This window comes from Penicillium maclennaniae (genome assembly GCF_028827695.1).
Source record: "Penicillium maclennaniae strain IBT 15551 chromosome Unknown utg000005l:1.0-2652337.0:1.0-2654196.0, whole genome shotgun sequence".
NCBI lineage: Eukaryota > Fungi > Ascomycota > Eurotiomycetes > Eurotiales > Aspergillaceae > Penicillium > Penicillium maclennaniae.
The window spans coordinates 1,509,473-1,534,864 of NW_026623217.1; the positions used below are offsets into that span (position 1 = coordinate 1,509,473).

The 25,392-nt window shown below is 51.4% G+C and overlaps 10 protein-coding genes across 10 annotated transcripts; 4 read left to right on the forward strand and 6 right to left on the reverse strand.

Annotated features, from left to right (window-relative positions):
* Positions 1-506: 506 nt before the first annotated feature.
* On the reverse strand, positions 507-1,228 carry N7477_005791 (DUF4452 domain-containing protein; the record flags this gene model as incomplete). The annotated part of the gene is made up of 2 exons (XM_056967454.1): positions 507-821; positions 956-1,228. The coding sequence occupies 2 exons, from the start codon at positions 1,226-1,228 to the stop codon at positions 507-509; spliced, it is 588 nt and encodes a 195-aa protein (XP_056822208.1).
* Positions 1,229-1,777: 549 nt separating this feature from the next.
* Positions 1,778-2,206, forward strand: N7477_005792 (uncharacterized protein; the record flags this gene model as incomplete). The annotated part of the gene is made up of 1 exon (XM_056967455.1): positions 1,778-2,206. The coding sequence occupies one exon, from the start codon at positions 1,778-1,780 to the stop codon at positions 2,204-2,206; it is 429 nt and encodes a 142-aa protein (XP_056822209.1).
* Positions 2,207-3,247: 1,041 nt separating this feature from the next.
* ssn8 (cyclin-dependent protein serine/threonine kinase regulator SSN8) lies at positions 3,248-4,267 on the reverse strand (the record flags this gene model as incomplete). The annotated part of the gene is made up of 3 exons (XM_056967456.1): positions 3,248-3,789; positions 3,849-4,058; positions 4,108-4,267. 3 exons carry the CDS (start codon positions 4,265-4,267, stop codon positions 3,248-3,250), a joined length of 912 nt encoding a protein of 303 aa, XP_056822210.1.
* Positions 4,268-4,581: 314 nt separating this feature from the next.
* On the forward strand, positions 4,582-6,634 carry N7477_005794 (calcium-binding mitochondrial carrier protein; the record flags this gene model as incomplete). Its single annotated transcript, XM_056967457.1, has 5 exons — positions 4,582-4,708; positions 4,760-5,120; positions 5,193-5,803; positions 5,865-6,063; positions 6,115-6,634. 5 exons carry the CDS (start codon positions 4,582-4,584, stop codon positions 6,632-6,634), a joined length of 1,818 nt encoding a protein of 605 aa, XP_056822211.1.
* A 516-nt stretch (positions 6,635-7,150) lies between these two features.
* ubaA (E1 ubiquitin-activating protein ubaA) lies at positions 7,151-12,553 on the reverse strand (the record flags this gene model as incomplete). Its single annotated transcript, XM_056967458.1, has 13 exons — positions 12,327-12,553; positions 12,145-12,193; positions 12,005-12,093; positions 11,860-11,945; positions 10,896-11,804; positions 10,631-10,843; positions 9,023-10,580; positions 8,857-8,962; positions 8,596-8,651; positions 8,157-8,503; positions 8,018-8,104; positions 7,785-7,963; positions 7,151-7,726 (listed from the first exon to the last, which is right to left on the reverse strand). Exons 2-13 carry the CDS (start codon positions 12,148-12,150, stop codon positions 7,151-7,153), a joined length of 4,212 nt encoding a protein of 1,403 aa, XP_056822212.1. The 5' UTR covers positions 12,151-12,193; positions 12,327-12,553.
* A 256-nt stretch (positions 12,554-12,809) lies between these two features.
* Positions 12,810-15,125, forward strand: N7477_005796 (uncharacterized protein; the record flags this gene model as incomplete). The annotated part of the gene is made up of 1 exon (XM_056967459.1): positions 12,810-15,125. The coding sequence occupies one exon, from the start codon at positions 12,810-12,812 to the stop codon at positions 15,123-15,125; it is 2,316 nt and encodes a 771-aa protein (XP_056822213.1).
* Positions 15,126-16,689: 1,564 nt separating this feature from the next.
* On the forward strand, positions 16,690-17,634 carry N7477_005797 (putative short chain dehydrogenase/oxidoreductase; the record flags this gene model as incomplete). Its single annotated transcript, XM_056967460.1, has 1 exon — positions 16,690-17,634. The coding sequence occupies one exon, from the start codon at positions 16,690-16,692 to the stop codon at positions 17,632-17,634; it is 945 nt and encodes a 314-aa protein (XP_056822214.1).
* Positions 17,635-18,290: 656 nt separating this feature from the next.
* On the reverse strand, positions 18,291-20,174 carry N7477_005798 (uncharacterized protein; the record flags this gene model as incomplete). The annotated part of the gene is made up of 4 exons (XM_056967461.1): positions 18,291-18,906; positions 18,961-19,028; positions 19,080-19,735; positions 19,793-20,174. The coding sequence occupies 4 exons, from the start codon at positions 20,172-20,174 to the stop codon at positions 18,291-18,293; spliced, it is 1,722 nt and encodes a 573-aa protein (XP_056822215.1).
* Positions 20,175-20,567: 393 nt separating this feature from the next.
* N7477_005799 (uncharacterized protein) lies at positions 20,568-21,341 on the reverse strand (the record flags this gene model as incomplete). The annotated part of the gene is made up of 1 exon (XM_056967462.1): positions 20,568-21,341. One exon carries the CDS (start codon positions 21,339-21,341, stop codon positions 20,568-20,570), a length of 774 nt encoding a protein of 257 aa, XP_056822216.1.
* Positions 21,342-22,556: 1,215 nt separating this feature from the next.
* N7477_005800 (GILT family protein) lies at positions 22,557-23,557 on the reverse strand (the record flags this gene model as incomplete). Its single annotated transcript, XM_056967463.1, has 2 exons — positions 22,557-23,073; positions 23,133-23,557. The coding sequence occupies 2 exons, from the start codon at positions 23,555-23,557 to the stop codon at positions 22,557-22,559; spliced, it is 942 nt and encodes a 313-aa protein (XP_056822217.1).
* Between the last annotated feature and the right edge of the window lie 1,835 nt (positions 23,558-25,392).

The window sequence follows — 25,392 nt, forward strand, 5'->3', positions numbered from 1 at the left end:
AAGTCCCCATGGGAACATGCCCGTCAAGTAGAGCGTCACCCGCATCAATACATCATCGGCGGCCCCAACCGAAAAAAAAAGGGCCAAGAAAAGATCGTCCCTCCCCGAGAGACACAGGTATCGTTGGAAAAAGTGATGCAAAGGAATCAAATCGCGCCGTCGCTCGCAACAAACTGGAAGCATCGTGATGAATCTAGATGTATGGCGAAGTTGGTCGTTAAGAAAAAGGGAGAAAAAAATCGGCGAAGAGTGAGTATGTACATATGCCGAATTTTGATCGAATTTTTCGAATTTTTTTCAAGTTTTTGGACTCGCCGTTTCGTGATATTTTTTTTTCCCCCCCAATGAGAAGATGATCGTTGCCGGAGTGAATGCAAAAAAATAATTAAGACCTGCGATTTAAGGGACCCCCGATGATGCAGAAAAAATCAGGTGACGTGCATGAACATGCCGCCGCTAGGCGGAGAAAGGACGGCTAGCGCCCCTTGGTATACCCGAAAAAGTTCTCACCATCGACGCTGAGCAGTCTGCATCATCGCTGGCGAAATCGACGAAGGCGGGCTGGTCATGGTCATCCCGGTATTGGGGTTGACAATAGGGATGACTTTCCGAGTCCGGTTGGCCTGGGGCTGTTGCTGGTAGTTGACGTGGTTGTGGTTGGCAGCGACACCATGGACAAAAGAGTTGGTCTGGGCGGGAGACAGGGAGATGGAAGGAGTGACCTGCTGAACCGGCTGAATCTGGTGTTGCAACGGCGAGGTGTCGGGCGACCCGCTGGAGAGCGAGGACCGGTCAGACGAGGCAGAGTGAATCGAGTGCAGCTGCTTCCTTGTCAGTAAACATGTTCCAGGGAGTTGACTCCTGAGATTGCCACCGACGATCTCCCAAGGCAAAATTGGTCGGAGGACGATAGAAAGGAGTCAAAAAGCAACCGAAGTCGCCGATCACAACATACATCTTCATCAGTCAGGAGGTTGGGGCAAAACTCCAAATCATCATCGAGGTCGAAAGAACGACCGGCCTCGAATCTCGCTCGGAAAGCTGTCACCGCGGGGGCTTCGGCCAGTTCTCGCATGCTCTTGACTCCTCGAAATTGGCGCTGAGCATTGTGCTGAGCCATCTTGGGACCACGGCGAGTACGTCCGTGATGGTTATTTGAAGGCATGCCGTGGTGAGGGTGTTGTTGTTGTTGTTGCTGGTGGTGGTGGGTGTACAAAAAGGCGGACATGATGACGGGTGTAAAAGAGAACCAGCCCGAAAGATTAGAATAGAAAATAAATGATGGATGTTGATAGACAGAATTGACGATGGGAATAGAGAAGGTTGTGGGAAGGAAAGAAGAGGGGAAAAGAGGGGTGTTTTGGGGCTCAGATGGGGTGGTATGGTCACGTATGGTCACACTAGTCCTTGCCAGTGGCCATTCCGTTGATGATTGGTGCGAGTTGGCGTCACTGTACTGTCACCCTCCTGCAGAGGATGGTGGGCGCTAGCGAGGTCACGCTCCGGCGCCGGTGGCAAAGGCGGGTCTCAGTCACCAATAGTTGACCCATCTTGGGGATCCACAAGGAATGCTGGCGCCAATTCCGAACAATTGACTGGCTGCGTGACGTCGTCGACCCAAATGGACCCTAACCGTCTTGGGTCAAGGAGTGTTGAGATCGACCTTTGGGTCAGTGTACAAGACTGGTAATGTATTGTGGCCTGATTACCCAGGTCTGCATTCATCTGTTTTTCCGGTTCTCCCTGTAGGACTCTCCAGGGCTAAAGATCGTGTACAATGCGGATTGTTACACCTGCGTTCCCGTTCCTACCTCTGACCACGACATTTCTTTTCACTGGCCACTACGACTCCCGGAAGAGGAAGTTCTCCTGGATGGTTCAAGTTGGTTTTGGGGTAGTTGGCTCCAAGGATCAAAAAACCAAAACCAAAACCAAACTCCCCAATGGAAACATAGCGCAGGACGTAGGCAGTGCACAGGGCTATGTAGAGGAACATTCGTCGGCTGTGGCTGCTCTGATCTGCGATCTCCTTCTGCCCCCTCCCAAATTCCCCAATTCTGCCCGGAAAGGCCTTGTATGGGACCTAGGCCCATCATTACGCGATGCGGAACCAGTGACTCATGCTACCCAGCACGTAGTCCCACTCCATGTGGCGGCTGCCCATCCGCCTCCTGCCCAAAGGTACTCGGTACCTACAGGCCTGTAACTTCTGGTACCTACTGGGTGTCTGATAGGGGATGTCCGGAACCTGGGAATGCCGGAAATTGCCCCCCTGGACCAACTCTCCTCCGCTGCTCCATCCATTCGTACTCTCCGTGCTTTCCGTCCTCGGGCGCTTTGTTGCTTCACCGCATTTTCAGGGCGAACTGGCCTCCCCCCCCGAAATTCTAATTTTATGACCCCCTCGAATCCTCGAGTCTTAACGCCTATCGTCGAGAGTATGTGAGTTGGTGATACGTAGGCCTCGAGCAGGGTCCCTCGAAGCCATCAACCATGCAGTTGACAGGTCTCCATGCGAGCTTGCATGACCATGCGCACCTCCAGATCGGACGATCTGACGGCCCCTCAGCGAGGGGGCGTTTGCCCCAGACTCCACGCAAGGGGAACTGGTCACCACGATTTGCTCTCCCGGTCGGGTTGGCAACCGGCCGTGTTAAGTTTGGATATTCTGACTCGTGGTTTCAGAACCAGTTGGGTTGGAAATGCTAGATGTAAAATCCGTATTCCTTCTTCCGGACGTGCTTACTCTTCCTGCCAAATGGAGTCATCCATGCATCGCTCGAGACGAGCTGGTCCGTGCGCTGTATACGGGACTGCTGATGCTGTGCTGTAGCTCACACTGCCACAGGTCCCAATATGCATACTGGCGCAGTATAGGGGCGAAGGGACATTCGGACTTGATCTAGATCTAGATAACGTGGTTGAAACTGATCCGGGTCATCTGATACTACATATCTAGACTCATGATATTGGTTGGCAAGAATATACTGAAGCTCGGAGAAATCAGCATCAAGCTTCAAGTCCTTTGAAAGACTTTCTCATGCACCGTGTTCATCGTAAACTTCTTATTCAAATGCATGAATACCTATAAACGGCTCATCGAAACGTAAAACAATCCGTGGGGGATAACAACGTTGGCAAATCCACGAGGTCAAATGCATCACGCCCCAGCACCCCAAACTCCAGCCCTCACGCAAAACGCCTTGCATCACAAAATAACCTTAAGAAAGCATGCATACGCAATGGCTCACTTGTCCAAGTTCTTGCTTTTAACCATGCGACCAATCAACTCCTTGCAGTGTTTCTCGCTATACTGCTCCCAAACTTCATACAATGACAGTAGTTCCTGCGTACACTCGATAACGGCCTTGATATCCACTTCGCTCTCCGCCAGCCATGCAATTAGCTTTTGAATCTTTGGAGGGCCCGATCCAGGCTTATCCGTTAATGCAGCGAGCATGTTCATGCCTTGACCTTCACGCATGGTGCTCGCTAGCGCGGACTGCGCGGAGCCGAGATAGGGACCTGGTGGAGAGGGTTTGAATACCACTGCGACGATGATGGCCATGATGGCGATCACGTGGGGTGGGTGGAGAAGGGGGAGGTCGGTTAAGTAATGGTCGTTGATTACGGACCAGGCGAGAGCTACCTCGTCTGAGGATAGAGCGAGCTCGGTTTGGAGCTCGGAGAGCGTGCGGTATGGGTGATGCACGATTAGTTGGGAGTGCATTTCGGAGATGAGGGCGAATTCACATTCGCCTAGTTTGGCGACGTCGGGTGTGATGAATTCTGTCGAGGGAGTTAGCCTATAGTTCATGTTTGGGATGGAATGAGGAATGAGATCGTACCAGGCCAGAGGCCGCGGGCTTCGCCCACCACGAAACGGATGTGTTGGGGGCATTCCTCCATTTTGCAGGCCAAGTAGAAGGCGGTGGTGAGGACCAGATACGGATTTGTCTGGCGGATCTCATTCTTTGTATAGAACCGCTTGAGATATACTTGGGCAGTGGCAATGGCTTGTTGGCGGGTAGTCATGCGCTTGCCCAGTTTAATGAGCTCTGAAGAGCGGTCAGAAGATGATGATGTCTTGAAGGCGAGGGTTCTTACGCTGATTGAAGTATATATTCAGCAGTCGTTGATCTGGCAGCGGAAACTGGGAATGGGTGACCTTATCTTTCTCCCGGAGTCGCTCCCGAACGTCGGCCAGCGACTCACGGGAGAACAGCCAGTGCCGACGCTGTGTCGACGCCCAATAATTGGCTGCCATGAAGCGCAGTGATTGGATTTGTAGCTATAGCTGTAACCCCGATAGACTGGGAACGTTGACGTTGATAACCCAAACAGGTCTAGTCAGGGCAGAGCCCTGGTCCCGTGCCGGGCGGTGATGGCGTCAAGCGTCTGAAGCAATGATCGGGCGCCAATTAATCATTTCCTCCCCACTCCATATGCGCCGGCTCCTTGAGCTTTCATTTTGACGACTACCTGAATATCCGAGGCGTCTCACGTGTGTATAGCGACCCAAACACGCCTCCCTTGAATGATGCCGGGTTCTCGATAACAATTTTCCCTCCGATCCTGATCATGGCGCCCGAGTCGAACGATGAGCGTGATGAAAGAGTCGCGCGACTCTGGGAAACCTTGGACACGCGAAAGGAGGGCCACGTCGATCTGTCCGGCTTGAAGAAAGGCCTGAAGAAGATCGATCATCGTAGGTCTGACCCAGTCCCGTGCCGGTTGCTCCCGACTGACGCGATGCCAGCCTTGAAAAACGCGGATGACTTGCTGCATAGTATCCTAGTCGAGGTCGATACCAATCACGATGGCCAGATAGACTATACCGGTAAGATCAGAAGCTCTCGCGGCCTTGTTGGGACCCCCTTAGTTCCCTTCCCCTCTAACAGATTCCCTCCAGAGTTCCGAACGTTCATCAACCAAACCGAGTCCGGGCTGTGGCAGATGTTCCAGAGCATCGATCGTAATCACAACGGAGAAATTGACAAAGCTGAGCTGCGGACAGCCTTTGCTCAATCTGGGGTCACGGTGTCGAATGCGAGGCTGGACGAGTTTTTCGCCGAGGTCGATAAAAACAATGACGGAGTAATCACCTATACCGAATGGAGGTACGAGTCACGCTGCTCCAGGATCAAGCGAATGAACCTAGAGAGATAGAACTAACGTGATGCCATTCCTAGGGACTTTTTACTCTTCATGCCCCTTCGATCGCCGTCGGACCTTCACGCAGTTCTTTCATATTACACGGCCACGGGCAACTTAAACCCGGAAGGAGATGTCCACATCAATGACCTGCAGGGTTTAGGTACAGACCTCAATTTTCTTAATCGTCTTCCCTTGGCCGTTTCGGCCATCTTGTACAATATCTTCTCACTCCACATCCTTTCTTCACTTCTTTCTTCCGCACACGCTCAAGCCAGCTCGACATCCACTACTTTCGGCCAAGGTCTTGACCCGTTAGACAGTGAGCTCGAGTTGGAAAATCTGGCCATCCCCAAAAGCGTCGCGATGTGGATGTCAATCCGCAAGTATGAACGGAAGTTGACCGAGAACACCCCGCAACTAGGCTACTTCATCGCGGGCGGTACCGCAGGTGTCATTTCGAGGACAGCAACTGCCCCCCTCGATCGTCTGAAGGTATATCTCATCGCCCAGACAGGCGTGAAGAAGGCCGCCGTCACCGCCGCAAAGGAGGGGGCCCCTATCGCCGCCACCGCCAACGCGTCGCGAACACTCGTTATCGCTTTCCAAGAGCTCTGGCGAGCCGGTGGCCTTCGCAGTTTGTTTGCAGGTGAGCCGAATTCTCAATATAGCTCACTTTGCACCCATAGCTAACATATTTATATTTATAGGAAATGGACTAAACGTGGTCAAGGTCATGCCAGAGTCGGCGATCAAGTTCGGTGCATATGAGTCGGCAAAGCAGTTCTTTGCCCGACTTGAGGGGCACAACGACCCCAAGCGACTTCTGCCCACATCTCAGTTCTTGTCGGGTGGTATCGGTGGAATGGTGGCCCAATGCTTCGTTTATCCCCTCGACACCCTCAAATTGTGAGTAGACCGTCCCAGTGGCCCAAGAACAAAACTAATTTAATACAATAGCCGCATGCAATGCTCGACCGTTGGAGGCGGTCTGAGAGGTAACAAGTTGATTGCCGCAACTGCAGCCAAGGTCTGGAACAATAGTGGACTATTCGGCTTCTTCCGCGGTCTCCCACTTGGTCTAGTCGGTATGTTCCCTTATGCAGCTATCGACCTCACCACCTTCGAATACCTCAAACGCGCCCTTTTGGCTCGCCAGGCTCGTCTAAGCCACTGCCATGAAGACGACATCAACCTCGGCAACTTTTTGACAGGAGCAATTGGAGCTCTCAGCGGAGGACTCAGTGCATCGGTCGTTTATCCCCTCAACGTCCTTCGTACCCGCCTCCAAGCCCAAGGCACCGTTCTCCACCCGGCTACCTACAACAGCATTGGCGACGTCCTGCGCAAAACCCTCGCGACCGAGGGCCCCCGCGGTCTATACAAAGGCCTGACGCCCAACCTCCTCAAGGTTGCCCCTGCTGTCTCCATAAGCTACGTGGTCTACGAGAACACGAAGCGTATGCTGGGGCTGAAGTGATCGCCCCTTTGTACCACACCACCATTTCTTCCATACCCATCATGTAATACAGCCAGCTTTCTCATGAGATACCCAAAATGGTCATCTTACATACCATGTACACCACCCGTGTTGGTGCATGGTCTATCTCATCGCTTTGCTTTCACATCGTCCTCACTTCGAGGTCTTTTCATTCTTGCATTTACCCTCTGTCCGTCTCAGCCACTTCTCATTTGTCCTTTTATTCTGAACGAGACTTTTCCAAAAGAAGTCCTTGCTAGAGACAAGGGTAACCCAAACCATCGCATGGCAAGGAGTCAACGCATGATGGATTTCATGCAAGGTTTTTAATTTTGCTTCCTTGTGAATATTGACATTACTTCCCTTGGATATCAAACTCAAATCGCTAGAATTCTAGAGAAGAACCAGAACCACAACATATCCAACTCAATTGATTGCTTCGCTTAGATATTTCACTTGTCAACATCTTTCGGTTCAGCACGTTGAATTTATTCAATACCAGGAACTTCCAACCTTTCAAACTTTAGCGACCTGGGCAGATCGAACTTCCTCATCCTTGGGCAAAATATCCGGTAGCGGACCCAAAGGCGTAATTGCAAACGCGTTAATCTGCTTATGACTCTTTGTATAATGTTTCTTGATATGCTCAAAGTCCGTCGTCTCCCCAAACGCCGGAGAATCCCAATAGAGACCTCTGACCCACTTGTGAATAGCCGGGTATCCAGAGCGAATATCCCTCAGGTTGCACTTGAAGTGCTGCACGTAGACGGGATCGAAGCGGATGATCGTCGTGAACAGACGGATATCGGCCTCGGTGACGCTGTCGCCAAAAAAGTAGGGTGAGGATTGCTTGGACAGGTGGGTTTCGATTCTGTCCAGGGAGGAGAAGAGGGTTGTGACGGCTTTCTCATAAGCCTCTTGCGTGGTGGCGAAGCCAGATTTGTAGACACCGTTGTTCACGTCGTTGTAGATCCATTCGTTGGAGGTGTCGATTTGGCTGCGTAGTTTCTGGGGGTACAGGTCGACGGACTTGAATTCGGAGGGCAAGAGGTTGTCGAACTCGTAGTAGAGCATGCGGATGATTTCGGCGCTCTGAGTGGTTGTTTAAAATTGAGAGTCTGATTGTAGGGATTTGCGGGTCGGAACATACCTCGTTGCTGACAATCAGGTTTGTCTTTTTGTCGAAGAGGACTGGGACTGTGAAGCGGCCGGTGTAGTCCGGGTCATTGGAGAAGTAGATGTCGCGCAGGTGGGTGAAGTCGGGGTGCAGGGGGTCTGGGACGGTGTTTTCTCCTGGGAGTTTCTCATCTGCAGTGGGGAAGCGCCATCCTGATTGAAGTTAACTAATTGTTTTTCACTGACAGATTAGAAATAGTCATTTACCCTTTTCACCGAGATGCCAGTGCACAGAGGAGAAGGAGATAATGTCTTCCAGACCCTTGAGCTTGCGGGTGATCAGGGTACGGTGAGCTATAGAAGATTAGGACATGCTACTTGATCCAAATGTAGGCGATTGACTCACCCCACGGACAAGCATAGGAGACGTAGAGGTGATAGCGGCCCTTCTCCGGCGGGAACTGGGCGCCAGGCTCGCGAGAGATGAAATTGCGGAACACAGACTGCTGCCGCTTGAACTCTCCCGACTTGTCATTGGGATTCACCCAGTCGGTGATCTTATCCTTGTTTCCAGTCTGCGAGACTATCAGAACGAGATCAATTTGGTGGTGAGGGGTAGATTCCTTACAGCCATAGTTCGAAGTGGTGCGGAGAAGCACCGTGGGGAAGTTAAGAATTCTGTACGAAGAAGTAGACGCGAATGATGGAGCAACGCTGATGAGCGAAGAAGGGATCGGAACATCAGCAGACAAGCTGTTCTTATAGCTTACGCCGAATTATGATTCGAGAAAGAAATAGGAATACCCAGGCGATGCGGGGATGACGTTTACTGACGTTTGGCTTACTCACCGAGCTGCTGCCCCACTTCGGTCAGCTTTGACAAAGCATTCCTAACGATATTCTAAGATTGCGAAATCTAGGGCCGAGTCTTAGTTTACGCAGAATCTTCTCATGCTCAGGTAAAGCTAGGAAAGCAAATGAAATGGAGAGTGAAATCTAGACTGCTTCGTGGATAATAATCGTAAAAATCTACGCTCTAAGGCACTGGGCTTTTTCGAGGTCTAGGATACTCTCTATTTAGAAAGCTTGACCATCACATATGGCACCTCAACATCTTCCTCGGTTTGATCTTCCGCAGTGACTTCGAAGATGATGTTCTTTTGGTGATCGGGAATCGGCTTCTTGCTGACGTGCTCAACAAGCTTGCTCATTCTATGAATCTTGTTAGTAGCGTGCTTTATCTATAGAACGAGGGGAAGATCGGAAACTCACGTCAAAGGAAGGCGGTCCTTAACCTTGCTAGGAGGATAGAAGCTGGCCCACAGCAAGCTCACACCAGAGCTAACCATAGTGATATCCAAGCCCTTATCGGCAAAGTCTTGAATGAACTCTTGAAGAGTAATGTCTGGCAGCTCGAAGCGGTCCCACAGTTGGTCAATAGTAACCTCACCCGACTTGCCCTGGTACTTGCCCTTGGGGCTAGCGATGGGCTCACTGAAGCCAAAGAATGGAAGTGCAAGGTTGATAAATCCGTTTTTGTACTGCTCGATGTCGTCCTTACCATCCACAATCTTGAACAGCTCCAAAGCCACCAGACCAGTAACAAGGGCAGTGGTGGTGGCGATGGCGGGAATGATCTTTCCAGCAATGAACTTGGTCTTGTGACGATCTGCCTGGGGAATGTCGTAATTATCAGCACGGAGGTTGCTAGCCGCGGTGATAAAGTCGATATGGTGGTTGGTATCGTCATCCTTCTCAAATTCGACGGGCTGGAGACGGAAACCGGCAAGCGACTTGGGCGACGGCAGAGTCTCTACCAGCTTTTGAATCTCATCACTGTCGTTGGAACCGCCGGCGGGCTGGGCGTTGGGGTCGGGGTCATTCTCATTGGCCTGAATCTTAACATTGGAGCTTGGGGTAAATTCGGGGATGATCATATCATCAACGACTTTGCTGTAGTAGCTCTTGTCCACACCGGGGTTCTTGATGCCATAGTTGAAAGCGTGAAGGTTGGCACCAGCAATCACGAAACCAAGGTGAGTAGGGTTCGAGCTGTCAAACTTCAGAGGAGTCGGGGCACGCTTGGGACCGGACCAGAATGGCTGGCCAGAAGAGGTCTTGGAGTCCTTGGGGAAGTTGTAGAGAAGCTGCTGGATTGCATTGTTGTACTGGGACTCGAACTGCTGACGGGCCCAGACAATGCAGTCATCGAAGGTCAGAGGCTTGTCAGTCACCAAGAAGTCACGAAGATGCTCCAAGGTCTGTTTCTCATTACCCGCCTGCTTGAGTGTCTGGTCAATGTAGTCGGCCTGCGAGAGATACATGTTGACGGACTCAGGCGGGCCAACAAAGAAAGTCTGGAAAAGATCGCGAGCCCAGGCAATGGTATGCTCGATGCGGTTGGGGAAACTCTTCAGGGTGCACATCGGGAAAGATTTTTCCGGAGGGTCCTGAGAGCTGGAATAAGACTCGGTGATGAAGGGCAGGATGACCTGGGTGTTACCCTTGGTTCCGAGAGTACCACTTTCGAGGAGGGGCTTGCGGAAGAAGACACAGCGGCGGTCCACATAGGTACGGGCATCAACATTATCCAGAGCATTGGTCACCCCGTCCAGTCCGTTCCAGAACTCCTCGTTGAAGATGTGCTCGGTATCGTTTCCAACACGGTCACGGAGAGTGACAATATGATCATTGAGCTCAGGGTTCATGACTTGGACCGCAGCAGAAGCACATTCACTCTTGAGGCGACCGACGTCTTTGGAGCGGAAGAGGAACTGACGGTTCAGGTTGCTCTTCTCGATCTGGTCCATGTCGGTGACATAGATCTTACCTTGGGACCAGTGCCCAGACCCATCATAGCCCAGTTCTTCAGAGTCTCACATCCAATAGCACCAGCACCGACCAGGAACTGCCGCACATTGGAGAGCTTCTCCTGATACTCCTTACCAAAGACCGCGATCTGGCCATCATAACGGCTGCCAATAGGCTTGCAGCTCTCCTCGGAACGAGTAGTTGAAGAAGGAAGAGACTCCAAAGAATCGAAATACATCCACTGCTTGACGGGGTTGAACTTTCCAGAAACGGCCTTCAGGACTTCCTGGGCAGCAATACCTCCGAAGAAGGCAGCTAGGGGGGTTAAGATCACCACGAGCCTGGTAACTAAGCTCCTTGATAATTTTCTCATCCAGCTCAACCTTCTCTTCTTCCGCCGCGGCGAGCTCGGTAGCGATCTTCAATACATCCTGAGCGTCACTGTCATTGTGCGGCCGTGGCATCTGACGGTCGTGAGTCTCCGCAAACTTGTGCAAAGCCTGGACACCAATGTGTAACTGCTGAGGTCGGTCAAATTTGGCGTAGTCCGAGATCAGGTGCTCTGGGTTCTTGATCTGCTCCGACAAGGGCTGGAAGTCAACAATCTTCGGCATCTTCACCTGAGTGAAGAGACCGCCACCCTCATAAGTCCCGAGGCCGGTGACATCACCGATGCTGAAAGTGTAGGGGCCCTTGACGGTAACCTTGCGGGGGTCACCAGCATTCAAGCCTTCCATACCCTTGACTTCGCTGAAAGTCACATAGTCTCCATCTTCCAGTCCGTGACGGGTCTCGTCCAGCGCAGACACCAGTCCATCCTCATCAATACCTGCGACGATTCCACTGACAGGCTCTTCACCAGAGTAATCCCCAACGACGAAATCTTTGCCAAAATCGTTGAACAAGTACCCGAAAAGACCAAAAGTATCTGTAATAGTCAAGTAAATGCCATTCTGATGGCAGAAGTCCGCGATCACCAATTGCTCCTTCAAGGGCGTCTGGGTGAGAACGATTGCCTGGTAGCGCTTGAGCTGCTCTAGATCAGCCACGAGGCTTCCGCCCTGGTGAATTGTGACCGGAACATAAGAGTTGAGTTCAGCGACTCGAGGGGCAGTAACTTCGGCACGGGGCTTGCCGACATCTTCAGGCCGGAGGAAAAATTGGGAGGAAAGGTCGGAGATAGCAACGGGAGCGGGGTCGTGCAGGGTGAGAGACTTGACACCGGCGAGGGCAATGTTCTTGGCTGCGAGATATTATTAAACGCTTGGAAGGTACACCGCAAACAGGGACACACTTACCAATCTCAACACCAAGACCCTTCAAACCCACTACGAGAACGTTTGAAGAGCCCATGCGCTTCATAGCCTCGTGGCCGAGCACATACCTAGACGTCATTAGTCCCCACTCGTCATCAAAGTCACTACATCACCAGGGAAACCTCACAGTTGTCTGCTGTACAGGGACTCGTCAATCTCGCCATGCTTGAGCGCTTCCACAGCCGCCTGTGGGTTGTCGACTTGCATGGTGACGTCCTAGATGAATTGTGTTAGTGACAATGCGGTATCCTCGAGTCTGCGACATACGGTCATAATCTTCTTCGGGGGTCGAGCTGCGGTGTCGTCTTCAGACGCTCTACGCTTTTCCGGCTTAGCCGCTTCTCGAACAGTAAGATCGGACGGAATGATGGTAGGAGAGTGAAAGTCTTGCCCGACAAGCAAGACCTTCGACAGTGCTGGATTAGAAGAAGTTGCAAAGCCCAGCGTACCAGGTATCAAACTCGACAAGCAATACGAGCAGGAGAATCCACAACGACGCAGAGAGGATATTAAAGCTGTACAACAGGGAGGTTGATGTAAAGAGAGAGGCAAGGGAGAAGAACAGTCGAGAAAGCGGGACCGTCGACGTAAGAGGGACAAGCTGTCGATGACTAATCTCGGCGCGTCGCCCCCGCGATCGAAGCTCCGATAAAGAGTTCGCGCTATGAGCTATCATTGAGATCGGGGATCATGTCCCGTCGCCGTCAAGATCACAATTAATTTTCTCGACTCTTGCCGGAACACTCAACACATCGAACCACGCAGCTCCTCACATGTGTCGCTTCGAGCTTCTTGGGCGCGTCTTATTATATTGGCAGCGGACCAACACAGAGAAGGACAATAGCCGCCTCTCCAGGCAAGTGCATTACAAAGACACTATCGCGTCATTCTTGGAATGCTGCTAATGCACAGTGCAGGAAGAAACCTTCAGGATGCTTCACGAAATCCTCCTCTCCCTCTCCGGCCAGCCGTCCCCCCTCTTCAGCCCACAAGGTGAGGACGCTCTCGCGCAAGATGACCTCGCCCTTCTCTCCCCTCCGGAAAAAGCACTGCTCGGATCAGTCGCCCATCTAAGCCAACTTCACGCACAATTACGATCCCACACCTCCCAGATATCCTCCGCCCATGGTTCCGTGATTTGCCGCTCTGTCTCTACGACAATAGCGACGGCGCACTTGGGTGAATTCCAGAAGAAGATCCTTGAAGTGGAAAAAGCAATCCTAGCCGAAGATAGCGGATATGTGGGCGGCTATGGTATTGTCCCATTATCGACACTCGTCGGAGAATTCGCCCCTTGGACGCGACGCATGGAGTGGCTATGGGAAATTGTCAGGTTCATTATGCCAGATAGATCATCCGCGGTGCGCTCCTATGGATGTTCTGGGGCAGGACTAATCGACCACCTGCAGGCTGAAACTCAAACTGGGTATCTAGACATCAAGGAGATGGCCGTACAACTGGTTACGGCAGCTGAAACGGCATGGATGAAACAACTGTCAATGTGGCTGCTGTACGGAAATCTGCCCATGTATGGGAAGGAGGACTTCTTTGTTCAACAAGACGATGCCGAGAATTTCGACAGCCAATTCAGTATACAGGATGGCCTACGGCCAAAGTTCGTCTCTGTACAAACGGCGGGGTCTATCCTTTTCATCGGCAAGTCCCTAAATCACATCCGCGCAAAGAGAAAGACATCCTCAGGCATTTCGACGGCGCCAGTGACGCTGTATCAGGAGCATATTGAGCAATTGGCAGGCCTTAAATCCCCCATCTCAGCCTCTAAGCTCTCTACTGCGGTAGACTGGATTCGACTTTCCCTGTCCCAATCTACACTTTCTAAGCTCCTTCCACTTCCCAAGATCCTCGAGATGCTCGAATTACTCCACAACTTCTTGCTGCTAGGACGAGGTGAGTTTGCTGTAGCGCTGGTCGCACATGCAGATTCGCGCATGGAAGAAAGCCGGCGAAGAGGCGCTCGCGGACAAGCAGCTGGGGCTCTCGAGAGTTACCTCGTCAAAGAGGGAGACGTAATGACTGCACTGGCCCAGACATGGGCGGAGCTTTTTACCCTACAAAAAGAGGAGGACCCGGCCGACGAGGAACTCGAGTTGGCTCGGGAACTCTTGCGATTGTCGACCACCGAGCACAAAAATGGTCGTTCAGCGACCCCATCGCAAGGAATTGGTATGGTGCCTGAGATATCTACAATATCTTTCGAAGATCTGCTGTTCCCCACACCCACCAGCCTGACAGCTCAAGTCCGAGCTCCACTGGATCTGTTCCTGTCCAGTTCGGACATCACCATCTACTCCAAGATCCATTCATACCTATTAGCTATTCGACGAGCCCAGATCCGCCTTGGGGATCTATGGAAACGAACGTCTTTGCGGAGAAACCACCCTTCGCCCTGGGGGCCGCCGCGGAGTAATAGTGTGTTTGGTCAAAATAAGCTTAGAGAGAGCCGGGTGAGGGATAACGCTCGGATCCGCCATATGCGACCGATCTGGGCAACCAGCAGTGCTTGTCTCTTTGTTCTCTCGGAGATCGGCAGCTTCTTCCAAGGTGAAGTTGTACATGAGTCCTGGCAGCATCTACGTGAGTGGATTCAAGGAGGCCCCGAATCCACATCGGTCTCTGGGTCTCGACCAGGGACCGCTTCTTCAGCAAAGCCCTCACGGCACTCCCGAGATACTACACCGGACCAACCTTCAAGCCGGCCGGCGTCACAGTCGGGTCCGACAATGGTGCGGCATGATCCCGAAGCTTTAACTGTCGCCCACCGTCGCCACCTCTCCAGTGTTGTAAGATCTTTGTTCCTGACGGAGTTGCCTTTCACATCCGCACTGCGGGCGCTCCTGACGGATGTAGATCGTTTTGTTGCGCTGACCATTCGCCTCGAGACCATTCAACGTAACATGGATCTTGAAACGGATGAAGGTGTAGTAGACGCTCTAGTCGACTATGCACAAGAAGAGCAAGAAGTTTGGCAGGAACTACGGGCCACAAGAGATAATGTACAGAGTGGTATGAGGGATCTCGTCACGAGCCTTCGTGAGATTGACGATAGTCGATCGGGAGGAGAGAGCATCGGGACTGCCCCAATGGGACAATCGGGCAACGGGCCGAGCACAGGCCCAAGCTTCCGCCACTATGTGCCACGCCAACCAGCGGGCGTAGACCGACTACTCATGAAGCTGGACTTCGGCAGTCTGCGCGGCGCGGCGACCACGGGCTTGCCTTGGGAATAGTTTCGCGATGAACGGCTTATGTATTCGAACGTGTAATGGTTGCTACGGAATCAGATTCAGGATTTGATTTTTCGCGGATTGGGCGTGTATCAAGGAAGAACTGGCCTCTGCTGTAGAAATAGGCGGATATTGTCCTGTTGCTTATGATAGACGTGGCCTTGCATGGGCAGCAAAAATCGATGTAACCGCTCTATCCGCAAGCCCCGACAAACTGGACCAGGTGACCATTGCGAATGCACCATGCTTCTAGGGCGTTCGAGATCAAATTTATCCAGAGAATGGTCGCGCTCTAGGTCGCGCTCTAGGTCGCGCTCTAAGCAGGGACTCAAGGATCAAGGTTCAAACATGTCGTAATATGAAAGGTGATCTGGGTCACGATGGCATTTCCTAAGCCGGAACTATGGCAGAAGCTTCTTCTCTTGGCGGTCTGGAGTTCGCTTGATGCTCTAGAATCAAAGACCAATCTTCGCTCTCCCACGCAGGCTACGCGGCTAGATACTCGCCACAACCGTTCAATTCCAAATATTTCCAGGTTCAATTCGCCTCCCATCAGCCCCGGGAGCTCCTTACCCGAACAATATTTCCTTTAAACAGATATGGATCTCACGATGGCGGTGTGGCGGGATACAGTCAAGGAACTGCCTAAATAGGAGATCCCGGACCAACTGCAGCGTTAGCCACCTTGATCCGCTCCAGATCCGCTCTAGACCCGCTTCCTGAATTAAATCTCAAGAAGGCGTCCGGGGTTGTGGAGGCATTCCGGTCATTTGACTACCTTTTAGCCTTTTTTTTTTTTTAAATCTGATCCAGCTCTGCAAAGACTCGCGTCCGAAGCTGAGACTCTAGAAGTCAGTTAGGGCTTATAGCGATCTGCCAATCCGGAGCACATTGTTGGCCATCGCAGATCGGGCACTCGGCTTCCCAGGGTACTTTTCGTAGAACAAAGGCATACTTGCAGATCATACCTCGGATTCGCAGTGGGCCATATCATCGAAGCCTTCGAAAGGTTCGCCGTTTTCAGCTGTTCTATGCTCCTTGTTTAGCTGTCGTGGAATTTTTTTTTTCGTGGGGGCTATCGGTGAGCTGTCAATGCCCCGGGATCTCATTCCGCCCTGTCGGTCCAATTTCCAGAGGTCTAGAAACCACCTAACGCTCCCGGGGTAAGCGAGTCCGAGGATGCTCCCGTCGATTTGTCGGGATTTTGGATGTCAAAGCTGTTCTACTTGGTCACGTACCTTGTGAGCTTGTTCTTGTTCTTGTTCTTGATTTTTATTTGGGGACTTTTTTTTTTCCAGGCTTTATTTTTGCTGCTGCTATCTTGGTTTCGGTAGGTTAATCAGGGAAGTACCGATCCGGTTCTCCCTGGACATAAAAAACTCTTGGTGCTAGACATCATGAGCAGGTCATCCGAATTTGCTGTTGCATTCTGTCGTAATCTGGCTTCTTTCTAGATATACTCTCCCCTACTCTCCTCTCTTCTCTCCTCATTCATTCTGAGGTACCCTTGTCCTCTTTTATATACCCTGTGTCATAGCCTTTACTTCGTGATTTCATCATCATCGCAATGTCCTTCAATCTGGCCCGCTGCTGGGCTCCTGCTCGACTTCGCTTCGCCGGTCCTGCGATCAATGCTCCTCGTGTTCTCGCTTCGTCCGCGACCCGCCTCTACTCAGGCACCAAGAGTGCTTTCAATCCACAAGACATCAACAAGATCTCTCAAAAGCCCGAGCACATCCAAAACAAGCTTCCCTCCAAGAAAGACCTGCGCAATGCCAAGCGATTCAGCGAATTCGACATGGAGGGCCGTGTTTACGCCATCACTGGTGGTGGCCGTGGTCTCGGACTCTCCATGGCCGAGGCCCTGATTGAAGCTGGTGCGAAAGTCTACTGCCTGGACCGGCTCGACACCCCCTGTCCCGAGTTTATGGTCGCCAAAGAAAAAGCCGAAACCCAGTACGGCGGCACTCTCGAATATATTCGCATCGACGTCCGCAATAATACCGAGGTTAACAACACCATGGCTGCTATTGCCGCAGAACACCAACGCCTAGACGGTCTCGTCGCCGCTGCTGGCATCAACCATCTCCAGAGCGCCCTTGAGCATTCCGAGCAAGCCCTGGACGATGTCATGTCCATCAACTACAATGGTGTTTTCAACTCCGCCACCGCTGCCGCGCGTCAAATGTTCAATTACCAACAAAAAGGTTCCATCCTCCTCGTCGCCTCCATGTCGGGCCTCATCGCCAACAAAGGCATGACGTCCCCGGTCTACAATAGCTCCAAAGCGGCGGTCATCCAACTCGCTCGCTCCCTCGCCATGGAATGGGGTCGCCACGGTATCCGTGTAAATTCTCTTTGCCCAGGCCACATCATCACCCCAATGGTCGACGAGGTCTTCAAGCAAAACCCAGCAGCCCGTGCTACCTGGGAGGCGGAGAATATGCTGGGCCGCCTCAGCTATGCCAGAAGAGTTCCGGGGTTCGGCTCTCTTCTGCCTGTCCGATGCTAGCAGCTTCATGACTGGTAGCACCCTTCTCATTGACGGCGGCCACACGGCTTGGTAAATTCACGAATGGAAACCCATTCTTGGTTTAACAGGGTCGGCAATGGAGTTCATTGGGCACTCAGACATGGCGCATTTGATTTGAGTTCTTCGTTTTTGGAAAAATTGCTTCGTTATAGCATACTACATACGCGCCGATGCAGGCTTTGTACATAGTCGCATGGGATGGAATCGCCTCTTGGACTGTTTCTCGGTATCCCGCAATTCTAGGCTCGGGATGTATACAGCCCTCCCGAGAAGTTAATCTAAAAGGGCCTCTTCTTTTAAACTCCAATTCTTTCTCGATATAGTTTGGGGTATCTTTTTACTTTTCTTCCTAAGTCTTGTTTTATTACTTTTCAGGGTGTCTCCATAAAAAAAAAAATTTGATAATGTCTTGTGTGATCGATCACAACCGCCTTCTAGAAAATCATGTTGTTGACCTTTTCAAGGGTTCCCTACCACCAATGTCGATTGATAAATCTACGCCAAAGTCTAAATAGCATCGCGTCACTGGGCAAATCTTGAGAATTCAGGATTCAATTTTTGGGAAAGAGCTCAAATTAGGGGGTATAACCAAAATTGCAAACAAACCTGATTTACGCTAAATGCCCGAGATTTCATCAAATAATATATACAAGTCTCTGGTTACCAGTGTGTCCCTCTAAATCACTCCTCCGCCCGCCACCCATAAGCCCATCCCTCTCCCTTCCCTTCGCACCATCCAGCGATCCAGCCTGGACTCGGTTCTCGCGTTGCAAAAGCACCCTCAACCCAACCGCCAAAACAGCAACAACCAGCATAAAGAAAGAACAAACCGCCATGCCCTTCACGTACCATGGTCCATCACTCTGCGGATACAGTCTCGTCCCAAGCAGCGGCCCGCACTGGCCAATGATATTCAAAATGGCAATACTAGCACCTTTACCTTCCTTTTCAGTCCTGTTGTCCATTGACCAGGTGATGATCAAGGTAATAGCCGAGAAAAAGCCCGCCACGGCTGGGTAGACGCAGATATAGCGGATGAAGGTGTGTAGGGACGGGGTCAGGTGGGTGTGGAAGTAGCCTGTTAAGGCGATGCAGAGGTAGGAGAGGGAGGAGAGTAGGGCATGGGCTATCAGGTAGGTGCTGCGAGTGCGTGTGCGGTCGGAGAAGTAGGCTGTTATGAGGACCACTATGAAGGCGAATAGGTATGGTGGGGCAGACAGAGCTTGGGAGTGGAGAGATGAGTAGCCCATGCTGAGATGAGTTAGAGAAGTTGCGCTTGAAAGAATAATTCGGGCTTAGACTTACTCTTTGATTATGGTGGGTAGAAAGACTGGCATTGAGCTGAACGCAACGTTACAGCTGAAGAACATGAACTGTGCATGGGGTCAGCTCTTGTTCAAATATCTTGGAGGGAAAAACCTCACAGCAGCCATGTACGCCTTGGGATCTGAAGCCGTCTTGACAATCTCGCGCCAATTGAAACGCTTCTCTGGCGCATTCTGATAGTTTGGCTTGTTCTCCTCGAGACGCAGTCTAGCCACGACTCTTTGCCGACGAGTGAGAAATCGTGCACGACCAGGAGAATCAGGAATGATCGCCCAGGCAAAAACAGCGACGATCACACTCGGGAACCCCTCTACCAGGAAGAGGATACGCCACGGAGAGATGGGACCATCGTTGCTGCATTTGACTATCACCCACGCGAGACTACTGGCAAACGAAGTTGCCAATGGCGCCGCAGAAATGAATAGTCCATTTCGGAGGGCCAATTCCTGACGCTTATAGAAAAGCGACAGGTAAAAAGGAACCCCCGGTCCAAATGCAGCTTCTGTGATTCCGAGCAAAGCGCGCAGAACAACTAAGCCCTCGAACGAGGTAGCTAGACATTGAAACGAAGCCACTATTCCCCAGCCAAAAACGCAGAGGGAGATGTAAATATGCGGCGGGACGAGTCGGTACATGAGCGTCATCCACTCGAAGACGATATACGTAATGTAGAATGCAGTCAGCAGCCATTCATACTGCGAAGACGAGAGTTGAAGATCCTCCTCTAGCCCGGCAATCTTTGCGTTCCCGATGTCTAAAAGCAACAATCAGCGCACGTCTTGAACCGCTGGAGCAAAATAGCTCAACATACTGGACCGATCCAGGAAAGAGAGGAGATAGAGAAGAGCCAGAAACGGCACTAATCTCCGATCGAAGCTCCGCACAACCTCTCTTTCCTCATCAAGAGTATATTTGGGCGCCTTGGTCCTCCTCCTCGCCTTTTTCCCCTCTAGCTCCTCGCCCGACTCGTACGCAATCTCCTCATCGCCTTCCTCGACGGGTCCACCGACCTCTACCGAGTCCCCAAAATCGGTCTGCAGCTTCAGCTGTCCAGCAGATGATTTTCCAGACCTTTGCATCAGTGAATCATCGTCGGAATTGGAAACGGGCGTGTATCGAGGGTTCGAGGGGCTCGAGTCGGAGGAGGCGTTCCCCGCAGACGGGGGCAGATGAAGACTAGCCATGCTGGGCATGAGCTTCGGCAGTTGGGTGCTGGGTTTTGACCTAGATTCGACTCTCTGCCTCACAGAGATGCAAATCCAGATCCAGCACCTCCTGGCCACGAACTTTTTGCGTCAAGGATCAGAGAAGCAAGGTAAGGTCCTAGGACGCGCTTAAGTAAACATGCACGTGGGGCACGTGGGTTAGCGCGATGGCAAGGCTGAGTTTATAGTTGATTCTTTGATTTCGTAGATTTTGAAAGATCTTGAGGAGAATCAGGAATAAAATTGGGAATTAAGTAATGAGTAGTAAAAACGCTGGCCGTCTGCTACAAACTCTCCTGGCCAGTCTCGAAGTTTGCAAGATCTCGTTCGAATACGATCCCGTGTCCTCTCTGCTGCATTACTGTGAACATGGTACAAACTTCATTCTGGGGACAGTCTTGCATTACTTCCGCTATGGCCTTCGTCGTGGAGGCCGAAGGGTTCAGTGCGGTCGAAGAGGTCACCACGATCAGAGTGACGAGTAGTTCCGGCGTGCTCAACGTTCACAGCATGATCGGCGGGTTCGGCACGAGAGCTTTCACGATCACGGACAGCAGGGCGATCACGACGATGATGATCGCGGGTAGGGCGGCCATGGGCATGGCCACGGTCAGTACGCTCAGTTCGCTCATAGGCACGACCGGTATGCCAATCCGCCTTGTAAGCTTCGCCGCGGTAACGATCAACGGGTTGGGAAGTGCGCGCTCTCTTCGAAGGTTCGGCTTGAGTGCCCTGATAACCGGTAGAGGGGTGACTCGGGTGAAGACTGGTCTTATTTTCTTGATTGTGTCGCCGAGTGTTGCGGTGACGAGCCAGTTGCTCGTTCTCAGGATCCTCAAAGATACGCTTGCGTCCACCAGCCAAACGCTCAGCATGCTCGCAGCTGGCAGTGACCACGCGCTCGACCTCTGGGATCAGGGGATGATCCTTTATCTGAGCCTTGAGGCATCGAAGAAGGTTCTCTGCGGTGTCTCGAAGGAAGCGGACGTTTGTGAATTTGTCTGTCGATTTGTCCGAGATTCCAGACTTGTTGGCGTCTCCGAGATAGTACTCAGCCTTGGCAGCGTGGTAGACTTGAATGAGTTTGTCCAGAGGTTCATTGACCTGGTTTGCCTCAGCCTGGAAAGGTCTGTCGAGGATGGTTTTGTTTCCCATCGAGCCAGCAGATTCTATGAAGGTAGTGTCGAGCTGAGAAACTTGCTCAGTGAGGATGGCAGCCCCGTAGGCTCTCGCTTTGCTAGAATGGTGGCTAACTGTTCATGAGTTGAAGATCAGAGATCAGGCGAACAAGAGAGCATTAAAGATCCGTATTCAAGAAACACAAGTTTATCGATGAATTTCTGCGCGAAAAGAGAAGTCGCGATAAAACCTAGCTGTCAATTCGACTAGGCCTATTCTCTTTGATCACGCACTTATCTAGGAACAGACCCAGAAGAGCAACATTGCATCTCAAATCATTCACGTTCTACAGCTCAAGCAGGAGACTATCGTAAATGGTAGACTCATGATGCCCAAGCACACTAAAGCGTTGAATAACCTGGAACAGAGTACAAGTAATTTTCAGAGCATGACAGATCAGATTAAGTTTTCGAAAAGTGTCGAGAATCTTCAGCAAGATCTCGCTTAGCTCTCTTTTCAGGCCATACTCGAGTGATAACCTGGCTTCTCTTGAATCCATTTCGACAATTACGAGCACTTTGATGATGATACTAATTTGAACAAGGATGAAATCTCTGATGCTGAATTCAGGATGACGAAACTCGATGAGTCCAGAATAAATGCGAGAGGACGAGAATTTAGAGGGAGGAAGTTGGGTGACAATAAGCTGGGGGAATTGTGTGGACCAACTCTTTGTCGAAGCTCAGCATAACAAGATGTGGGTGATGAATGACGATGGTGCCTGGCGAGCTGAAGACCATCAGTGTGTCCAACCAGTAGGTAACGACCGCATATGCAACTGCTTAAGAATGAAACGCTCGATACTTGATGAAGATATGAGGGATAGCCATCGCCCATAAAAGTCAGAAACATGCTACCAGACTTAATGCCAACGAATTAGCAACTTCAGTTTTAATCCTGATGTGCTTTTCGACGAATCCAAGGATCATAGCAACAAGTAAAGAAGGTATCAAGTAATAATTACTTTCCCATGGCAGCGATCAGAACCTCTTATGCAACAGGATAGACTCTGTAGTGCCTAAAGCCCAGACCCCAGGCTTTTATTTGTGCCGCTCATAAGACCATTCGATTTTGAAATAAATAGAGGTGGATCAGGAGCTTGCGTATTTTGTTCAGAGTCAATATCATTAACAGCATATTCATTGAACTAGCCTTGCTGAAGGAGTAGAAAGAGGACGCTAGACTGAGATCTCAGTTTCTTTCCGCATAGAGACGTTTGACCTCAGCAGCGAGCACCCGTGGGTCACTGCCATCTTGGGTACAATCCTTCCAAGCGCCGCTGTCATGGATACACCATGTTTTGTCATCCAGGCGAACGGTGCAGCTCGTCTCTGCATCGACACTAGATGAGTGCAGCGCACTCTTCCGCAAAAGAGCAATCCCACTAAGAGGAGGGCCTCCGTTCTCGCCATGATCCGGATCATCGTTCTGTTGGCTGGCACATTGGTTCAGCGCTTCGAAGTCGATGCCGTATTCCAATGCACACTGGTGCACAAATTCGCGTTCGGGGATACGCTGGTATTCGTTGATCAGGCAGTTTGCGAAGCCCAGTGACCGGATTATTGGGGTGCGTGGGTATGATTGGGGCACCGGGGCTTCGTCGTCGGTGGGAGGGAATGGCAGGTTGGCCGCGCATAGGATGAGCATATCGCCGATACATTCAGCTGGGCCGTGCATGCACTTGATTTCGGAGGAGTCATTTGTGACACTGTGTACGCGTTACTGTAAGCAAATTTGACATGCATTTAGAGAAAGTGGAGTGCTGACCTCGCAATGAAGGATAGCTTGAAGTCAACCTTGTCGCTGATCTGCTCCATGGCAGGCAGAACCAGCTTTTGGAGACAAACTTGCGCGTCAGGGCACTTGCTCATGATATGGGCCTCGAGCGGGATTCTGGTGTCTGCCAGGTCTGTTTGCGGTTGTTTGTTGAACTCTTCCCATGTTTGGTTAGGCGTGCCAGGGGCCCAGCTTTGGGGAATCTCCGAGCCTGTAGACCCTGGAGCATGGTGTTTCATACATCCATGTGAGATTTCCGTTGTGGGTGCTAGCTTGATGAACAAATACCAGCAGATGAGGAAGCCCGCGGCAATGACGATGCGGTAGGGCGGGATGGATTTGTCGCGTCGGGAATCAGATGGGTTCTTTGGGTCGGACGCCTCTGCATCCCCAGTATGAATGGGTAATTTTTCCATGGCGTCTGTTGAGATGTCGATAGAGGTGACGTTGGTCCTGAGGAAAAAAGAAGCGCGTACCGAGGTGGCCTAGCCCCTTCCCAGTCATGCGCCACCCCGTTACATAACAGGGCTTTCCACGCGGTCAGATCTGCCATCAGCCAGCTGATTTACAACAGTGAGATCCACACTCAGAATGGTCCGAGGTCATATGTATTGTAGGTTATACGCACTCGTTAGTCAAAAATGAGCTTCCAGAGAACGGGCTTGATAGTCATCAACAAAATGAGTGTCTCTAGGTTTCCCAAGGTGGACCTTTGGCTCCTATAGATTATCCAGTGAAGTCCCCGCATTAGCATCTCCCATCTACACTAGATAGCCTAAGATTGCGATGAATACTTTTCAAATATATCCGGCGAAACAGTAAGCCCTAGACTATCCATAACCCTGACATGAAGCGAAGCTAGTCATCTTCATGACGAGGTGTGCTGGCATCTGTTCTCCGTCAATATCCTGGTATTTATGATGATCAGACAAGGTAGATAGGCACGCCATCGATAAAGTTTGGCAAGCCCGTTTTCGGATCAATCTCCTGATGTGGTCAAGTGTCGTCAAGAATTAAGGCAACCGGTGAACCCAAGTGCACAGATCCAGATCCACCTTGATCCTATCAGATAGAATGATGCGCAGAACTATCGCTTCGACCATAAGCACATCGACACCTGCCAGAGAAAGAGCAAAGCTCCATTCGTATCAAGTGAAGGTGGATGAACGCATCCATGAGAGATGTCCCACCATCAAAGGCTTAAACATAGATCGGGGAAGAGTGACCAAGCATCATTTTAAATATTTTGAAACAAAGCTTCGGGTTGCAAGTCCCGAAGGACTCCTCATGCATTAGGTCGGCCGGCTCCAGATACCACGCGACATTGACGACCTTCCCAAATGGAATCGGTAAAACACCAGTAAGATTTGGGGCGGAGCCATCCAAGAGCCATCGACATCGAATCCTAATTCAAATCCATCTCCGATCTCGGAGGCTCTGAATCATGAAATATTGGTGCCCAAGCTTTTGACTTTGGTGTCTGCCCGTGAACCAAGTTTGTCGTTCACATTTCCCGACCCAGATGAGCCATCTTTAGCGCGTCCAGCTCGGATCTGTGAGGCTCCTCGGCTTGTCTGAGGCGCACAGAGGCGCACAGAGGCCCAATGATGACAAGAACCAGGTGATCAACTCGGATGAAACAATGACAAAAAGCGCCCATTTCTCCAAACGAGGGTGCACTCCGCTCCAGTAGGAAGCTGTCGGCAACAGGTGGCTGGGCGTCAGCGAACGATCGAGGCCCCGGTGGAGGAGCAAACCCACCCGTTGTTTCGCGCACACGGTTATTCCCGAATTCTCCAGGCCATAGATCGATGGGACTCCTCGGCGAATGGCACGACTGGAATATGATAACTTGGCATCTCTCTCAACCGTGATCGGGGCCCCACACTCTCAAGGCCATTTTGACTCGCGGCCAGTGCGTTGATCCAACGCCCTCCGATGGGCTTAGACTGTCAAGAGGGGAAGGAGATCAGAAAAGAGAGTTGTAGCCGACTTTGCTAACCGAGAGAGTATCTGATGTCCACATCATGTCCAGCTAGGCGACAAAGGCGTCAGATGCCCCGGACAGGGTTACATAGTTCCCGTTTATCAATGGAGGGGGTGTATGAGCACGCGGAGTCGAACATTTCCGACCACGATGGCCCCTCTGCCTAGGCAGTGCTTTGGATTCCCTGTGCCTTTCGACGAGGCAGTCTGTTTCTCTCATTCGAGGCGTAGGGAAGAGTTTCCGACGGAGAGCGAGATCCAATCG